This window comes from Vigna umbellata, chromosome 5 (genome assembly GCF_029865625.1).
Source record: "Vigna umbellata cultivar VRB3 chromosome 5, Vumbellata_1.0, whole genome shotgun sequence".
In the NCBI taxonomy this organism is placed as follows: domain Eukaryota; kingdom Viridiplantae; phylum Streptophyta; class Magnoliopsida; order Fabales; family Fabaceae; genus Vigna; species Vigna umbellata.
Window position 1 is genome coordinate 31,420,789 of NC_142169.1, and position 20,564 is coordinate 31,441,352.

At 29.0% G+C, this 20,564-nt stretch overlaps 3 protein-coding genes and 1 pseudogene across 4 annotated transcripts; 2 read left to right on the forward strand and 2 right to left on the reverse strand.

Annotated features, from left to right (window-relative positions):
- The first annotated feature begins 3,232 nt into the window (after window positions 1-3,232).
- Window positions 3,233-3,900, forward strand: LOC124842082 (uncharacterized). Its single transcript, XM_047318493.2, has one exon. It carries the CDS (start codon window positions 3,281-3,283, stop codon window positions 3,833-3,835), a length of 555 nt encoding a protein of 184 aa, XP_047174449.1. The 5' UTR covers window positions 3,233-3,280; the 3' UTR covers window positions 3,836-3,900.
- A 2,271-nt stretch (window positions 3,901-6,171) lies between these two features.
- Window positions 6,172-7,427, forward strand: LOC148198130 (uncharacterized). The gene has a single exon (XM_088091979.1). It carries the CDS (start codon window positions 6,823-6,825, stop codon window positions 7,075-7,077), a length of 255 nt encoding a protein of 84 aa, XP_087948105.1. The 5' UTR covers window positions 6,172-6,822; the 3' UTR covers window positions 7,078-7,427.
- Window positions 7,428-11,218: 3,791 nt separating this feature from the next.
- On the reverse strand, window positions 11,219-11,962 carry LOC124842061 (uncharacterized). Its single transcript, XM_047318475.2, has one exon. The coding sequence runs from the start codon at window positions 11,960-11,962 to the stop codon at window positions 11,336-11,338; it is 627 nt and encodes a 208-aa protein (XP_047174431.1). The 3' UTR covers window positions 11,219-11,335.
- A 3,912-nt stretch (window positions 11,963-15,874) lies between these two features.
- On the reverse strand, window positions 15,875-19,949 carry LOC124842073 (uncharacterized; annotated as a pseudogene). Its single transcript, XR_015779745.1, has 3 exons — window positions 19,690-19,949; window positions 19,389-19,518; window positions 15,875-16,911 (listed from the first exon to the last, which is right to left on the reverse strand). The product of XR_015779745.1 is annotated as an uncharacterized LOC124842073 (transcript).
- Between the last annotated feature and the right edge of the window lie 615 nt (window positions 19,950-20,564).

The window sequence follows — 20,564 nt, forward strand, 5'->3', positions numbered from 1 at the left end:
GTGTAAACTTAAACAATGGTTCATCACTCCACTTCCAACGTGAAAGAGAACTATGAGAACACTGATTTTGTTTTTGAAATTTTAATAAGCATAACGTTTGGACATCTTATTACATATGTCAATTTAATGTTTATTGGTCTTATGATTGATGTTAAATTATAAATTAACATCTATTAGTCCTTCGATGTTAAATTACAAATCTAAAATCTATTGTGAATAAGTCCGTCAATTTAGACAAAATAGTTTTAAAAATATCATTGTGCATTTTTAACGTAAAAGACAAAGTGACATATATAATACTTTATTTTTTAAAAAACAAGGCAAATGAATATTATATTTTGAATGTAATAATCGATATAAATAAATTTTAAAATAAAAAAATTATATATCATTTCGTTCATTTCACATATACGTATTTGTTTTAAAAAATTGTATAATTATAAATAATTTGCAGAATATGTTAAATTACAAAATCTAACATATCTACAAATTGATAATTTTTGTATTCTTTTGGATTATTGTTTAGGCTTGCTTAGGTGTGTACAGTGGTGGGGTTTGGAAAACATATCACTCAATCAAATGAATTTTTCATCTTTTATTGGACTCTATCTAAACAGTTGAATTTTTTTTATTGAACTTGATTGAGTTTGATAAATTGAGTGAAAAAAATTTAAGTTTTTTTAATTAAAATCTGTAATATGTAACATTTCTATATACTTTTTAGAATTTGTTTTTCAAAAAATAAACCATATTATTTAATATTTAAATAACTAAAATTATTTTAATTGATAGAACAATAAATTAAATTGAATAACAATTTTAATATAAATATTAATATTATTAAATAATTTTTTATTCGGGTTAAGTTAGGTCGAAAGATGAACCTATAAAATCTGTTAGTCAACCCATAAGAAAGTGAGTTGGTTGTATTTGGACTAACTGCAAAAAAGAACTTAATTCAATAATACGAAAATTTAACCAAATCTATTTTTATTGGATTATTTTCAATTTAATTGTAGAGTAGATATTCGGTAAAAACCTCCAAACCTGCAAATTCGTCCATAAATTTACAAGTGTAAAAAAAAAAATATTTCACGAGCTAAAATTATCCGCATAAAATGTCGACTTCTTAAATCAGACCTTAAACGGAGCAAACACTCACTCATCCTTAGTCGCAATCACGAATTTCCTGTTCTTTTGAGTGGATTTGAGAGGATTTGAAGATAAAATTTTTTGTCGTTTATTTGAGTGAATTTGAAGGTAAATGAGAATGAATCTAAAAATAAAATTTGTGAGAATTAGTATAGAATTGTATTGACGTGACAAATTAAAAAAATTTATTTCTAAATTCAGTCTCATTTACCTCCAAATTCACTCAAATAAACGACAAAAAAATTTATCTTCAAATCCTCTCAAATCCCCTCAAATCCACTCTCTCAAATTCACTCAAAAGAACAAGGCCTTAATAATATTTTGTTTTTTTAACTTTAATCATTCAAATATGAACTCTATTTATAATTTATTACGAAAAGTTAACATTCTCACGACACTCTTTGTATATTTTACTTATTAAAAATAATAATTAAATATATTTTTAGTTTTTAAAAATTTAAAATTTGATATTTCTAAATTTTAATATAATTAGATCTTTAAACATTAAAAATAAATAAATATAATTTTTTAAAAATCAATTATCTGAAATTTGTTGATGTATGAAATATTTTATACTAAAATTTAAATTTTTTATACAATTTAACAGGTTACACTTCAAATGCTGAAAATTCATTGAACTCATAAACAAATTTAATGCATTTAAGTCTAGTTGACTATATTTATTCAAACTAAAAAGTTTATTAAAGTTGGAATTTGAAATAGAGACAAATTTCAATTTGGAACGTTTAATTCTTAAAAAAACATATTGTTTAAGCAACGTTAAATCCAACAATTTAATGCATAGTTTATAGTTAAAAAATGAAAATTGGAAGTAAGAAGAAGGTGGTGGAGTTTAGAGGGGAGGCAAAGGTATAGGTGTATCTAAGCTAAATCCTTATCCTGGGTTCCCATCTCCACGCGCTATGAATAAGCCAAAAGATCCATCACATCAGAACCGGGTTTGTCTAATACCTATACAATACGACCGAGAAGGATGTTTGTTACCATATAGACGTCAGCCATCTGTCTGGCTCGACTTCAAGGAAGATATGTCATTGCATACATTGAATTCAACCATCACCCATTCATGTATGTATGTTCTCTTGAGTGCTTTATCAATTAACCAAAACTGTTGAGAGAAACGTGGGTTTACCACGCAGCAGATGGTAGCAATATTCAGGCACTACACAGCCACGCCTAGTCCATTCACTGATGTAATGGGAGTACACTGGCTCGACCTTTGAATTGAAGCAATGCATCATTAAAGCAAATTCGACAGACAAAAAGCAAGTGACTAAAACCACATAGGTTTTTCCATTAACATGTAACGTCACCCTTTTTCGACCACTTCCTTATGATTTCAACAAATATATGCCTATCGTATTTTGCATCTCACAGCTACGTCTGTGCAGTAGCATTTATCAAAAGGAGTTCAAGTAGATTTAACAACGGCAACTCCAGAGTCCGGACAAGTGGATCAAAATAATGTGTTCAAGGGAAAATGGGACAAGGACAAAACAGATTCAAGATAAGTGTGTATATCGTGCTAGTAACTTTTTTTTTTTAACTTTCACACGTTCAAAGGCCTGTGTCCTGTTGTACTCTGTGGCACGATCTCTCTCCAGGTCCCTTTTTATTGATACATGAATCTTATCAGAAGCTAAAAACCATTAATTCAAGCCTTTTGTCACATGTCGTTTTGACAGACATTCGTGTACTACGTCGGTACGTATACTTTTTTGTTGCTTCCTGTGTATCTTATATATTATTTTCACTGTTATAATAATCAGTTAAATATATACCATCTAACGGTAAAGCGCAAAACAAGAGCACATTACTTTTAAAAAATATATTACTTTTGTTTTTTTTCAAAAAGATTTAAAATTTCTATATTAGCTTTTATTAAAAAAAAACAACCGTTTATTGCTAGAGGTTAAAAGTAACAGTCAGTTAATGTAATTGGTGGATGGTGACAACCAGTGGGTATGGTAAAGTATTTTTGTAAGGTTGTAGCGTGGGAAGGAACAGGCCACCCAAGAAGATAATCACAGAATTAATGTGTATGTGTGTGTATATATAGGGCAGCACAGATAAGAAGAGTTTGAATGCATTGAGATAGAAAAGAAACATGTCTGATAATCACAAGACTCAGAGTTCGGCACCGAAACTGTTTGGTTTCCCACTAACAGAGCAAGAGGAATTTGCAGAAAGGAAATACGATGTTGGAGAGGACAGAAAATTCAGGTGCCACTACTGCAACAGAGTTTTCGCAAACTCCCAGGCCTTAGGGGGCCACCAAAACGCTCACAAGAAGGAGCGTCAGAGAGCCAGGCGATTCCAAATCCACAACCACAGACGCTCCTCCATGCCACCACCATCATCATCTCTTTCGGTTACGCCTCTTACCTTTCTCACCCCCCATGCAATAATAAGATCGCTGCCACTTTCAGTTACACTGCCACCCATTTACCTTTCATCTCCTTCTCCTTCTACTTTCACCTCTGCAAAGCACTTCTCCTCACGCCCCGTTTTCGTTCCTTCCTCCACCCATCTCACTGCTACTGCTACTGCTACTCCATGTTTTCCTCTTCAGCTTTATGCTTCACCTTCTGTGCTGCAATCTGCTTCTACTGTCCTTGATTTTGCAGCAGACAGAGAAGTTGATGTCCATCTCAAATTGTAGCTCTGTCATATCAGATTGCAGGTTACATATATACTATATATAAATTACTGTTACTTTTAGTTTCCTGCTTCTCCTTTTTGCTCCAAATCTTATCTTTTTTTGACCTCTCGCATTAACATTATTAACTTGCTTTGCTAATGGAAGCTAATGCTTATAATGGAAGTTACAATTTGTTTTAGTTCACAATGTCATTGCAAATGTAACTTGGTGTTGCATTTGTCTTTAATCTCTCCAAAGCAATAGGAAACATCATGGTAAAACTGTGACTAAATAAATCTCAGCTGAAATCAAAGTGGTGTTGAAGGCAAATTGTGACAAAATATATATATATATATATATATATAGTATTAATGAATGTTGTAGCCTGCATATTATTTGTTATTTTTGTGAATTAGACTAGTTTTAGAACAAGAATTGGTGTAGTTTTTTTTTCTCTAGAATTGAAATAGTATACTGGGTTAATTCCAAACACCTATTAAGTACTTCTCATCTTTAATATATCTTTCTTTCTCTGATAAAACTCCATTAATTATGTTAATTACATATTTCTCATCTTTTATTATCTCTCCTCAGACAAAGATCTGACTAAATGTCATATTCCATATTTACATGCAATTATTTACGGTACCATATTATAAAAGCAGTTTACGGATTGTGGCCCGGTGTTTATTTGGGCCTAACAGCAAAATATCATTGTATGGGCCATATCAAATAGTTTAAAGGGAGGTCCAAGTACTTCCAAACCTTAATAAAAAAGACAAATATTTCTGCACATATCTGTTCATTGCCACAGATGTGTTGTATTATATAGAAAGGATCCGGAAGTGTTTTACAGAAAAATTTGGTATTATTCACTATTGGTTAGGTCTTTCACGCTGTTGAAGTCATAGAAAATAACACATACCAAACATTAAAATAAGGGAAGTGGCTAGCTAGACACTAGGTTTATCCTGTAAGTATAATCCCCTTGCTGTTCTAAGTTATATCAAGTGTAGCTACGGTAGAATATAATCTACAGTAGCAGTTTTCATCCGAATCATTGCTGTGAAGAGTCTCTTTGAGGCTGTGTTCGTTTGAAGCGATTTAACTGTTCACACAGTTTTGCGAGCGAGGAATTAAGCTCCTTCTGTGTTCGGTTGAAGTGAAATGCGCGGATGGATTTGCGGTGAAATGCGAGATGGTTGCACTGTTCAGTCACCCGCGGTTGTGCTGAGATTTGCGCGGATTGTGAGTGAAATGTCGTCTGTGCCCTCTAATTTAAGCAACGACGAGGTGGTGTAATCGGTTACAGCAGAGTAACTGGTTAGAGAAAAATGACAAGTTTTGACTGACAGACGTAACCGGTTACGCAAATGCGTAACCGGTTACGTAAAACGCGATTACACAAAACGCGTAACCGGTTACGCAAACACGTAACCGGTTACACTCTCTTCCTAAACATAACTTTCTTATATATTATAAAAAACACGTAACTTCCTTAATATTTTCAATCCATGTCCCAATTTACATCAATATCCTAACATATTACTTTTCCTAGTATTTTGATTGTTATTATTATTATTTTTTGTTATTATTATTACTATAATTTATTATTATTATTATTACTTTATTATCATTATAAATATTATTATTACTATAATTTGTTACTGTACTATTATTATTATTATTATTATATATATATATATATGTATGCTTTTATTTACCAATTGTAACAACAATTTTGTATTGTATTTATTTTTTATGAGATCATATATTTACATTTTACTCTAATATTTATATATATATATTCCATTTTAATATAATATACAACTCAAAAGTTTAATTGTGAATTTTAATTATAACAATATCGTTTCACTATAAATTATTAATCTCATAATTATTATTTTTATTATTAGTAATGTTATTATTATTATTATTATAATTAGTATAATTATTATTAATAAAGACATTTTTAGTTATATTTTCTTTAATGCGTAACCGGTTACGCGTTTGCGTAACCGGTTACAACCTTATACATTTTTCCAAAGCAAAGTCATTTCCTTTTCCAAACTAATACCTCTTTATTTTATTTTTCAGTTTTTTTATAATTATTTTAATATTATAATTTAAAAAGATCTACATCTTAATAAAATTAGGTATATTATATTATCTAATTTATTAAAAATAAGTTTGATTATTTAGTTTTTATAATTTTTAAATATTTATTTTATAAATTATTCATAATTTTTTTCTTTATAAACATTTTTACAATTAAATATAACATTACAAAATAACATTTTATAATACTTTTATAAGTAAGGGCAATTTCGTAATCTATATTTTCTACCAATTAAACTAATTTTTAAAATCTATCACATCAATCAAATCCTACACTAATTCTCACAAACTTTCCTTCCAAATCCACTCTCAATTAACCTCAAATCCACTCAAAAAAACAACAAAAAAATTACCCTCAAATCCACTCAAATCCACTCAAATCATCTCTCCCAAATCATCTCCCTCAAATACCTTCAAAAGAACACACCCTGAGTGATGATGACTGATCACATCTTTCCTCAAAATAATCATGTCATTGGGATTTGAGGACCACGTCAAATCTGGTGGAGACCTAAAATGACGTCGTATCGTATGCAAAACGAATCATCACACATGGTAACACCACCAAAATGGACAAAGTCATTGGTTTTACTGCAACCCAGGTATCTCACACTATACCACTCCGAAGTGGTCATCTTTTTTCTCTCTCTATATTTGAATAAACCAAAAGAGAGTTTTAGAGAGAGACTTCATTGTTTCTTTAATCACGGAAAGTACGTCCCAGATTCCGAGAGCTAACACAAAGGTCACTTTTCAAAGATCAGAACATTGCTCATTCCTCGCCACGGCACACGTTTCTGTGCTTCATTGTCTCTCTTCCCAATATACCCTTTCACGAAACTTCCAAACCCTATCAAAAGCCCTGCGCTTCCCTCTTCCCGCCGCTGGACATGGAGAGTTACGGGTCGGGTCACCGGAGAATGGAGGTGGTGAGCGGTAAAAGTCACGGTTGGAGTGGAAGTCGATCACAAGATTCTGCTCAGGGGAGTGAAAAACCTTGGAGATTCAGCGACCCAGAAGCAAAGAGGAAGAAAAGGGTAGCAAAGTACAAGGTTTACGGCGTGGAAGGGAAGGTTAAGGCTACGGTCAAAAAAGGACTTCGATGGATCAAGAACAAGTGCTCTCAGATCGCCCATGGCTTCTGATGCAGAAGCTTGTTCCCACGTCAAGCGCTGACGTTGCAGAGTCTGAACATTGAGATTGCATTTCGTGCTTCTCACCATCACATGCAAAGGTTCTTACTTTCAATTTTTCGTTATTCTGAAACCACTCCAAAGTAGAAATCTTTTATTAACTGATAGAGGATATCTAGTTGTTTGTGTGGGTGTCCTGGAATTAGAGCCGTTAGCAAAGATTTTCCTAAACTAAATTTTGAGGTAAAAGTTGTTTGTTCTTTCATTTACTAATGAAAAATATTCAAAAATCTTGTAATGTACGTTGTTCTGCATAGATACCAAAGATATATATGAAACTGAATCGTACTGCCATTTTATTTGTTTGCGGTGGAGAGAGAAACACAGATATTTTTATTATTTCATTGGAAATGAACTAGAGAAAGAGGGAGACAGAAACTGATGAAAAAAAAACTTTTGACGACTTTTTGAGGAGGCGATGATAAGTTCTTACTTACCTAGAATATTCTTATTGTACACTTTTTTGGTCTTTTATTTTGTTATGAGATGATACACGAGGGAGAATGCCTCAAAGAATCTAAGAAAAAGATAGGAATAAAGTTGAGTTGTTATTTTAAGTGATTTAAGTTAAAAAGAAAAAAAGAAATTTAATGGTAAAGTTTATAAAATTTATGAATTATTTGATGGATGAAGTAGATAAAAAAAATATTTTAATAAATAATGTGATACATGACCTATTTATTTTATAATTAAAATTAATAGGAAATGAAATATAATTAATTTAAAATAAAATCTGAATAATTTTATTATAAAAAATAGGTGTTTGTGATTAGTTAAAAATATTCTCAATTAAATATTTAATTATAAAAAGAATTAATACTATTATTAATTATTTTGTAATTATAATTTTTATTAGTATTTTATTTAGATGTTGTATTATTTTCTCTATTAATATTAATTTTAAATATTTTATATTTTATCATTATTATTGTTGTTGTATTTAGAATTAAATGTGTTTTTTATCTTTAACATTTAGCGAAAATGGAAATTAATCTAATTCTAAATATTAAGTTTATTTAACATTTTCAAAGCATTCATGAAAATTGAAATTATTTCCCTTCAAAACTTTAGTCCAATTTAGTCTTTTAACTTTAGTCTTTTTAATCAAAATATATTAACTTTATTTGTCATTTTAAACACATTTTATCGTAACATTCGAGTTATTTACACTATTTGACATATTTATACTTTAATGCTAGCTAACAAAAATGCATTTGAAACCCAACTAAACTTAATAAAATTTTGTTAAAACAATTCAATCTATATATTTTCAAAATTGAATGACTAAATTGATCTAAAATTTCAAAAGTAAATTAATTCTAATTTTCTTAAGAACTAAAAACTAAGAATAATTTTGTAGTTACATTTTTCATCCCCTCCACTCACCTCATAGAGAAATAGAATTTCTCATCTATCCCTCTAAAATACTCACAAATCCCTTTAAGGGAACAAACATGTCATTCTCATTTATTACCTTACAAATGATAAATATTGTGCTCATTTCGAGTGATGTAGTGTAATTGTACTATATGAAATATATCGATTTGAGTTAATGATCATTTATGAACAGTTAACCGATATAATTATTAGGTTTGATTGTTTAAAAATATACTGCGTTGGTTAATCAATATGTTTACACAAACCTTACAAATATACTATTTTGATAACCTTGATCTATCCTAATAAAATAAAGACTTTTTAAAAAAATATATAACCTAAACATCACTGAAAGTTAGTAATCCATCGAAATAGATTGTATTTTCAAAGAGGATCGAACAATTCAATGAATACGAAACAATCAAGTATCCTCAAACCTATTCAACCGAAACGGAAGAAAGAAAAGTGGACAATTCAATGAATACGAAACAACCAAGTATCCTCAAACCTATTTAATCGAAACGAAAGAAAGAAAAGTGGACAATTCAATAAATACGAAACAACCAAGTATCCTTCAACCTATTCAACCGAAACGGAAGAAAGAAAATGGACGTGGAAGCAGTTTAGACGAGCTATTTATGCAATAATCCACGCAGATAAATTTGCAGGATTGAGTTCATCCAGATCCGTGCATGTATGAAAAGAACATAGTAAAAGGTCACGTCAATGTTAAATTACATAATAACCTTCTGCTTTTGCACTATGTCATCTTGTTTTCCAACTGTCAAAACCATGTATTTGCAGTTCATTTTAATTTGTATTAGCTTTAAGCAATCACGTATCAATCTGAAATAATTTCATTAATTTAAATTATTACTTAATTTATTTAAAGCAATCAGCAACATTTATTTTGACTTCATATATATATATATATATATATATATATATATATATATATATATATATATATATATATATAATTTTAATTTAATATTTTTTCAATTTTAATTTTCTCATTTTAAATCATAACTTACTGTTTATTAATAATAATAATAATAACAATAATTTTGTTTAAATTAATCACTCAGTCAATTTTTGAACTTAATTTGTGTCATTCACATTTTATTTTAATGCAATTTTATTATTTTGAATTTTTTTTATTTTTAATAACATTTCATTTTAACATAATTTATACTTATTATATTTTATTTTAACTTAAATTTATGATCAAAGATAAATGGTCATCTTCTAGTATGAATAATTAAAACTTTTTTTAATCTATCACAAAAACTTTCATACATTTTTCTCTAAAAGCTTGATTTTTTATTATCTTTCTCTTAATCCAAACAACCATATTTTCATTTCGTTTTCCTCAATCTTCCAAACTTTGTTATATTTTCGTTCCTCTCATTTTAGAAAGTTTCATATTTAGTTTTTCATGATCAACTTCGTTATTTTTTTTTCACGTAGCAAATGACATGTCATATCCCTAATTCGTTTAAGACATATGTATTGTGTCCCAAGTTGGCAAGATAATCCGATGACAAACGCTGTGCCATGTCCCCAGTCTGGTAAAGTCGACATGGCATGTGTACTGTTTCACCATGTCCACAAGATAGTCGAATAGCCTGTAAGACATTAAGATAGCCCGGTGAAATGCATAGAGAACTCATATAGTTCATTCGGAAGTTTAGAGAACTCAGTAAGATGTTATCTGAGCTATTGGAGTTCTACATAGACTTCACCGAACTATTTGGATTTACCACCAAGCGATCTAACTTCTCTATGTACCTTAGTGACATATTTGAACTTCACATCAATGTATCCAAGTTCTCCATTACCTTACTTGTCTTTCTATCACCAAATTACTTGGATGTCTTGCTAAACACGATAGAGGTGTCTTGCCAACCTTATTAGGCTGGAAACATGAAACACTCTTTGTTAGTGAGCTATCTTGCTGACGTGATGACACAATACACATATTTTAAAGAATGACACACTCTTTGACATCTCAAAATAAAACTAAAAATTAAATTCATGACTTTCTAAAAAAAACTGGATAGAACAAAATTTAATAAAAAACAAAAACAAAAAAAAAGTTATAACTTAAAAAACAAAATCATATTTAAACTTTCATTTATCTTTCCTCTCAAGTCAACTGCAATCTTTATAAACAAACACATCCTAAATGTTATCCGTAAAATACTTGAGTTATAACGAAATTATATGATATTATTATTAGAATCGAGTTTAATTAGTTTATAAAAAATTATACTGAGAGAGGATATAAATTAAATTGAAAACTTTTCATTAAGTAATAAAGGATTTTTTTAGTATTAATGATTTTGAATGTAAAACAAATTTTATATAACATAAAAATATAGAATGTTTTAGCTATAAGAGATGTAGATACCAAGTTGAAACATTCTCGTAACTTCCAATGTTTTATTTTTTTTTTCACTTTTATTTTCTATACCCACTTAACACTCTCGTAGCTATTAATTTAATAAATTTTTATTTCATTTCATTACAAATTTATCCTTTAATATATATAAATTCTAATCACATCGGTATACAACTCTCAGGTTGTCTGCATATATTTTTTCGTTCATTTAATAAAACATGACAGAAAGAAACAATAGCAAGCTTCACTTCAATCAGTTTCCTTAGTATCATTAAATTCCATCTAATAAGAAATCAATTTCTTCATCTCCCATGCCATCTTCATATATTATATTCATCCCAAATGAACATAGTATCCAACAAAAAAATGAAGCACACTATTTTCATACATATATAGGGGGTGATTTGAGTATAGAAGAAACACACATCATTACCAACCCAGTGACCTTTGACTTCGCTCGGCGTAAAGACGATCCACGGTATTCATACGCTGCAGCCTCATTTCTTGGTAGAAGTGAGTAATGAAATCCTCAGCCTTGGAATCAATCATCTCATCCCCATCTCCATGAATGCGTTCCTCGCACTCCTTCACGATCACCTCTTGCTTCACATTCTCCTCATCACATTGAACCAGTTCGTTCAACCCCACAGCCGAAGCGTAACGGCTACTGGGTAGTGAAGGCGAGTGAGGCCCCTCCTCCGCCACAAAATTAGAAGCGTTGCCTCTGCATTCCATCGCTGGCCACTTAGGCGAATGAAAAAAACTGGCGGAGTCAGAAACAGAGCATGGGGATTGGTTGCTTTGAAGGTGCAAGGGCCTCGTGGACCCCACAACCCTCTTCCACCTGCTCTTGGACCCATCGTCGATTTGACCAACCTGTTGAATCGCCTTTGGCTTTTGGGAACGTCCTCGCATGACGAGGAGCGCCACCCTGAGAAACCGCATGCCACCGCTCATCTTCTCGTCCTTGAGGGGTTTTGGTTCGTCACTCTGAAGACGGTCTATTTCTATGTCGGGGATGTCGATGATGGTACATTCATGACTTTGTTTTTCCATAAATTGATGTAACGAGGATGATCGAGGAGGTTGAGGAAGGAGTTGTCGACGATATTCTCACATTTGAGGAGATATTTGAACAGTAACAAAAGCACTGAGGAAAAATGTTGTGACGATGAAGTTTATGTGCGAGAAAGATAAAAACGGAAAAGGACGACCAGCGGAATAGTGTGGTATATTGGTGTAAGCTCTCCGTTGTCGAGTAATATTTTTAGAGCAATTTTGTTTATATGTCAAGGGTTTGTAAATTGTATGGTGTGCATGATTTTGAAAGTTAGTTGATCAAAATAAACTTTTTTTATTGTTATTATTGTTACCATTAGTTAAATCTACTTTGTTTTACCGGTTCAGTATTTAATTTATCATTTTATTATATTGTAATTTATTTTACTGTTTGTGCACTCACATATATTTATTAAATATATATATAGATTAACTTGATAGTTACACATGTGAGCAGATAAATTCATTTTGATTCTTATCATTTACAATTTTTTTTTTGAGAAATGCTTATCATATCACTAAGATTAATTTAAAGATAATTAATGGTCTTACTTTAAAAAAACGGCTTTTGAAAATAATACTTGAATATTATAAATAAATTTTATAATTATGTTATGCTTGTTCACCTAGGTGAAGTAGGTATCGAGTAACTCTTAAGGTGAAAAAATACATATATATCTTAATTTAATTAAGTTTGGGGTTCGTGATAAATTTGAATTTCAATTGAATTTTTAATAAATTTTATTGTCAATGGTTCAAAAGTTTAAAATTTTTAAATTGAATTCTATTGTTAGATTTTTCTGGTAACTTGGTGATGTGAAGGTTAATTAGGTGATGTGAAGATTATTTTTGTTTCATTTAGTTTTTGTTAAATATAGTTTTATAATTTTTAATGGCTTGATTAAATTTTGAGTCATAGATAAATTTAAAAACTTTCAATTGAGTTCATAATATAAATTGGACACTCACTTGACACTCAAATTAGAGGAACTTGACATTAGGTGTGGGAACCTAACCATAAATGTCGCAAGAGTTTTTACTTTTAAGGATTCAAAGGACTTATGGTGTTAGACACCAAGAAGTGTTCGTTGAGCATTGTCCTGTTTAATTGATAAAACTTAATTTTATAGTTTTTTTGTCATTCTTAACTATAAATGGATGAATTATATGTGAAAAGGAAGAGGTGTGGACCATGTTAATGTTGTATAATTTGAAATAATGTTCTTTTACATTAGCTTGGTATGAATGATATGGAAGGAGAGAGTAGTGATTCTTAAGATTTGAATACTACTATGTTTTGTTAAGTGTGGAATGTATTGATGTCGTAATTAAAGTGAGACTATGTAAGTATTGGATTCATATAGAGAAAAGTATTTAGTTTGAGAATCGAAAAGGATCCTCGTGGTAATAGGATCAAATCTTACAAATATGAGATTTACCCGGTCATAGTCCTTTGTAGAAGATGTAACCTAATCATAATATAATTATAATTCTTAAAAGACAAAATAAGTATGACAAGTGCATGGTCTCATATTATACTTAATATAACAAATCCTCTAGAGGTCGTGTTAGATATATGATGTTGTATAAAAGGTAATGAATGATTTGTAACTATATATATATATATATATATATATATATATATATATATATATATATATATATATATATATATATATATATATATATATATATATATATATGATCTTTTAGTTTTAGTTTTACTTAATGCTTAAAAGTATTAGTATGATTTTAAATTACTCTAACTTATTCTCACGTGCTTTATTATGAAGTTGGTATCCGGTTGCTATGGTCATATATTTTACATGAGCACAAAATAACGCATGAGTTAAAAAAGAGCACTACTCAAATTATCACAAGATATATAATAGTTACATAATTATAGCATAAATATCTAGTAGTAGTTACACAATTATAGCATAAATGTAGATAAAAATGTCTTTTATTAGTATGATCAATCACTTAAATTTTGAAATACGTTTTAAAAATCTTTTACTTTAGAAGACTTTACATTATATGATGAACTATCTATTTATAATTTTGGGCTTAATATCTTTATGTAGTAACTTTTTTATAGAGTATATAGTATATTTGGGTTTTTATATGGATTTAATTAAAAAAATTATGAGAATGTGTATGGATCATATATACGTATAAATAATTCTTTTTTATAATTATCAACAAATAATTACGAAAAAATATATAGTTATCGATAATTATCGACCAAATTCTTCTTGTCATTTGTAAAATAAATTTACAAACAAACATTTCATTGGTGAATTTTTTATCGTCATATTTTTTTTAGAAGTTTCTTTACTGATGCAATTTTTTTATTAACAAAGAATTTTATTTGTCAATAAATATATATATTTTTATTATGGTGAAAATATACACGTGTGTAACTGAATTTACAAATTATTGTTTGAATGTTTCTAATTAGTGAAATTGATTATATTATTTCTTTATTTTAGTTTACACTTTTTGTTTATATGCTGAAAATCTATTGTGATTATACTTACTATATTGTTGGTAAGTAATCAATCTAAGCATATGATTGATCAGAGGAAATCAGTCTATAAGTAATTAATATTATTGGTAAATAAAAAAAATTTAAAATATTATAATATTTTCTTTTATAACATAAAGTGAATTTATATTTGTTTTTATGTAATAGAGCGTAATCCTTATTTTTTTATGAGTCTAAATTTATGTTTATTGAGACAATCTTCATAGCATAATTAATTTCGTTAATTTGTATAATGATTATTGTTTATGATAAGATGTCATTGTGTTATTATTAATTATATTTTTATTATATTTTTGATGTAAATATTAGTCCAATGAAAAAAATATATTTATGTGTTGATCTTATGAATATAATTAATATTTCTTAAGTTATAAAAATTTATATTCACTACTGGAAAATTGGGATTTACAGACGGTATTTTACCGAAGGCCTTGAGGCCGTCGGTATAGAGGTAATTACCGAAGGCTTATAACTTAAGAAATATTATAACTTCTTACCCTGCCGTCTGTAATTGTCTTTTTTCGACGGCTTTTGGCTGTTTCTGAGGGATTTTGGCCGTCGGTAATGTCCTTTTTTTTTTGTAGTGATTCATTGTATTCATAAATATTTTAAATTTTTTTTTTATTTGAATGTTAAAGAGTCTTTTCCATGTAGATTTTCGTTCTCTTGACCAGCCAGGAATTTCAATTTCATTCTAACCAGTAATGTTTTAAAACTTTTTACCCTCGTCACAATAAAATCAATACATATTATGTATTTAAGGATTCAAGTTTAGGTGAACTTCTATAATATAGTCCTCTGAACTGATTTCATTGAGCTTCAAATCTCAATAGAATTGGTTTAAGAGATAGAATACTAATGACTAGGTCTGCTAAGAAAATAATTATTTGCAAATAATTTGTTGACAAAAAAAAGTAATTATTTGATGATATATTATTAAACTAATTATTGCTAGAGTAAAATTGGACTCAGATTTAAGTAAAATTTACATATCATTAATTCGGAGTTTAAGTTTAAGGTTGATAAGTAAGAAATATACAATTTGAAATTACTTTATGGATGGAAAGAATGTGGGTAAATGAAATATCTATTCATTAATTGGTGAAAATATTAGAGATTGGTAATGTTTCTTAAGAAAAAACAATTACTCACTTTGTACTATGTGCTAACCTTGAAAGAGGAGGATAAATATATAAAACAAAAACTTTATTAATAAAAATAGATATTACATGAATGCTTGAAATATAGCAAGCACTATTTTAATACAAAAAATTGTCTTTCTTTTAATTAAAAAAAAACTATAAATACTAAGGCGTGCTCTTATTTCTTAGTTATTTATCTGTAACGTGTTTTATATTTGATTAATAACCACAAGTAATCGTGCAAGAATCTACATTCTTAGATAATTTTTATGCACTAGGAGTACTATGTATTCGCATTTAAGCTAAAATAAAATATTATTCCCTTCAATGTTTACAGTTTTTACATTCCAAAAGGAAAGGGAAATTGGTCCTTAAGGTCCAAAACTAAAGTGATGATGAGAAGCAGAAGAGGGTGTTCTCAAGAGAGAAACCAATCAACCATGTCCTTTTGTTTCTGAGGATCAATCTCACCAACGCTCTGCAAATCCTTCTCCCAATCTTCATCTTCGCAAAGCCAAGAGAGGAGGCTCTGATGCTGCTCCCACGACACAGACTCATCCTTATGATCCAGCAGAGGCTCATCCTTATGATCCAGCAGAGACTCATCCTTATGATCCAGCTGTGCCGCGCTTTGGCATAAGTCAGAATCAGAAGAAAACTTGGTTGAACAAAAGCACTGCTTCTCCCGACCACTCGACAAAACGGTGTGGTCACAAGTTTTATTCCCAACCACTTCACTGCTCTCACTGTAACCTTCATCAGAAATGGTCCAACACCCACTTGCTTGGGAACAGTAGCTGTTCATGATGTCGTTGAAAGATTCAAAACTCAACACTTGATCCCCCGTCTCCCCCATTAATAAATTCCTCGTCATAGGGTCCCCAGATGTTCATTATTTCTTTCTCACCCTCAACCCATGTGGCATTAGTGACTAGGTTTTCTTCTTCTTGAGTAGTAGTATTCTCATGGGTGAACTGAATGTTTCTCGGTCTCAAGTGGAGGTGTTGGTGGAAGAGGAACTGCTGGTAAGAGCTGTTGCTTTTGTTTTCGGGGCGCAATATGTCTTGTTCTTCTTCATGGCCCAGCGACTTGTCCTACCACGTTTCCTCTTGGGAGGTAGAGTGAGAGTGATGATGTCTGGTTTGGTATTAGTTGTGCCTCGGAAAGTGTAAATTTTTCTGCTTAAGTTAGAGTTCCAGTAATTTTTAATCTCGTTGTCGGTTCTTCCTGGCAAGTGGCTTGCTATCAAGGACCACCTGAAGTTCACCAACTCATACAGCTATTACTAATGATCTCTTTGAATTATGTGAAGTGAAATTCACATGGAAAATATGATAAAATTAATAAGAATATATATATATACACGTTGATAGATGAAGTTTCCAGAATGTGAAATGTTAACACATCTCTTCGTAATTTTGTGCAACGAAGTGGACTAAATAAATAATTAAACTGATAAGATTTATATATCTCTATTAATTGTTTCTAAATTTGTATGTTTCAATGAACTTTAAGTGGCTAATACTAGAGAATGTCATAAATTATCAAGAAACATCTTCTAATATTTCTCTCAGACAAAATAAAGGATGGATTAAGTTTCAAATTTATGAAAAAATATAAATTTTTAGATATTTTTTAATTAAGTTTCTGTTAAATTTTGTTACTGTATTAAGTATCTAAAAATTCATGATATGGTTGTTATATTATCTCATTTATTTACATAAGAAAAATGATTTTTTTTTGGATAACATGTTTCTGATATTTGTTTTTTATATTTAATCACAATTTCATATTTCTTAAGGAGACAATTAAAATAATTTGAATATGAAATTTTTTTGGGTAACCATGTTTCTCATATATATTTTTTTTCATATATTTAATCATAATTTCATATTTCTTAAGGAGACCATTAAGATAGATAAGAAGACAAGAGAGAGAACAATCATCTTCCACGGTTAACAAAAAACACTAAAAACTTAAATGAAAAATAAATGAATATTTTAATTACTCAACAGAGTAAAAAAATTAAAAGAAAATAAAGTAAAAATACATAAATTTATGAGTAATTTAACACCTAATTAAACTTAAATTAAAATATATAACTTAAAATGTTAGTTGAATTAAGTAATTTTAGTAATTAAAGAAAAAATATTAAAATTAATATGTTGGTTTAAATTTGTCAAAATATTTGGTGTTGTCAATTAGTACCAAAAAAAAGAGTGAATCTCATTGATTAAAAAATATGGTGATACATTGATATTATAGAATTGGTATTTTTAAGAAAAAAAAACTTTTTATTTCTTTACTATTATTTTTATAATAATACCTCTGTCCATAATAAGAACGATTTAAATTTTTTAAATACACAATAAAAACAATTAATGTATTACAAATAAAAGTTATCTGGGGATAAATTAGAAATAAAATAAATAATACTATTTTTAAAAAATGAGAACATCAATTAATTTTGATTAAAAATAACTAAAACTGTAGTCAAGGCTGAGACAATAGTTAATAAATTGTTATTGGAAAGTGAAAAATTTTGAAGTATAAAGTACATGGACTATGTTATTTATCTATATATAATATTTAGTGCAAGAGATGCAAGATTATTTTTTCCAAACATTTTTTTTAAATTACACAAATAAACTTTTCTAAATTTTATTAAATAGATAATTTTCTTATATTCAGATTTTTTACGTATAAATGTTGCTCAGACGTCAGAATTCGATTTCATAACATTCAATGTCTAATTTATGAATAATAAACAATTCTACAATTATATCAACATAATTATGAAGAGTTTATTTGTGTATTTTTTTAAAAATAAGTTTATTTAGGAACAAAAATTACTTTTACTTTAGGGTTGGAAAGGAAAAAGAAAAAAGAAGAGAACTTCTAATAAGAAAAGCTGAAAAAAATTGTATAGTTCTTTAGTACACAAAAGTAAAATATTTTCCTTTATTTATTAATCAAACAATAATACTATTATCTATATTTTCATGTCTCTATTTTCTCTTATATTATCCAAACATACCATAGTTTTTTTTTCTTTTAACATAATTTTACAAATATTGTTATCCATGTCTTTTTTTTTCTTCCTCCCGTCTCTTTGCAGTTAAACGAAGAATTAATGGGCCGATTATGTAAATTGTTTTAAATAAAGTTTGCCTAAATTAAATAAATGAAAACAACTTTTACAATAATTGCTATCACGGTCTCTTTCTCTCTTTTTCCATTTCATATAAACAAGACATTAATTTTCATAAAAAAAAAAAAAAACTAAAAAAGACAGTAATAGGTTGATATAGTCAATTTGTTTTTTAATAAAGTTTGTCTAACTTAGGCTTAATGAAAAAATCTCTGCAGGAATTGTTGTCGAAGTCTCTTTCTCACAGTTCTCTTTTCAACCAAGCCGCTATTTGGTTGATTTAGTAAATTTGTTTAAAATAAAGTTTGTGTAATCACGCAAATGAAAAGAAAAAGAAAACAAAGAGCAATATTCATAAAATTTTGATTAGTAAGACTGACATGCTGCATTAGTTTGAGGTGCTTTTGTGCTTAGAAATACATTTTGTCTATTGAATGAGTGAGAAGTATGGAGAAGAAATGGTTATGTTAATTTTGAAACATTTATAACGTTTAAAAGTAGGAGTTTTATGAAGTTTAAATTTGACGGAAAATAAGTGGCTTTAATCTGAGAAACGAGCATGAGAATGATCTGGAAACTAACCTGTTGCCTAACGAAGCATGCAACTTGACAATGGTGTTTTCTTCCTCGAGAGAAATGTCTCCTCTCTTTAGATCAGCTCTCAAATAGTTAATCCACCTTAACCTGCAACTCTTCCCACATCTTAACAATCCTGCACAACCCAAAAGTGTAAATGGCAGTCAGAGAAAAAGTGATTCGATCCATGGCTGAAAATTAGAGGCTTGTAGAATAATTATATAGCTGAAGGTCACAGTCAACAAAAAGGTACCCAGAAAAGCAAAGTATATATGTATAATAGTTGTGGCATTAATTAGCTTTTTACCTGCATTTTTTGGCAACGTCCTCCAAGAACCTTCTCCATTGGCCTGAATGTACTTGGTCAAAATCTCATCTTCCTCCGCCGTCCACCTCCCCTTCTTCATTCCCACCTTCTCACAACAAGGAGCCCTTCCCATATCTGAGTTCTGCAGAAGCTACCTCTTTCACTTGATTTTAATTGTGCTGGCACTAGTGGGTGTGCTTGTATGCATGTTTCAGTTTTAATGTATCACCTTTTTGTGGCGGTTCTGTGATAATAGCAAATGCTGCTGTGTGATAATAGCAAATGCTGCAGTCAGCAGCACAACTTATTTAAAAAGGGTAGGGTAGGGGCAGCAGACTCTAGGCAGGAGAAAGGTGACCCCAGACAAAAATAGAAAGATTAAAAATATATTAGCTCATATAAAGTCTTTGTCTGCTTATGTTACGAATTAAAGAATTTTAAATTAATTTAATATTTATATATTTTTTAAATTAATTTTAGTTTTAGTTATATAACATTTTTAATATATTTTTTAATGTTAGAATATAAATTACTTTTCTTTTTAAATTAATTTTTAAAGATAAAATTAGATGTTAATAAATGATTCAATAATAATTTGATAATAGATAAAATTATATGTTTAACAAATACAAAAATCGTTAAAATAAATTTTAATTTATAATTTTAATATTATATTAATAAATAATTTTTAAATCTAACTAAATTTTATAAAATTGATTTATGAGATAAACTTTATAATTATATATATATACTCTAAATTTACTGTATTTATAATTTATCTGAGACTTCTAAACATATATATTTTAAGTTTTTAATTTATAAATTTAATCGTAAAATAATAACATTGTAAAATCTGTTAAACATTTTCAGTATTT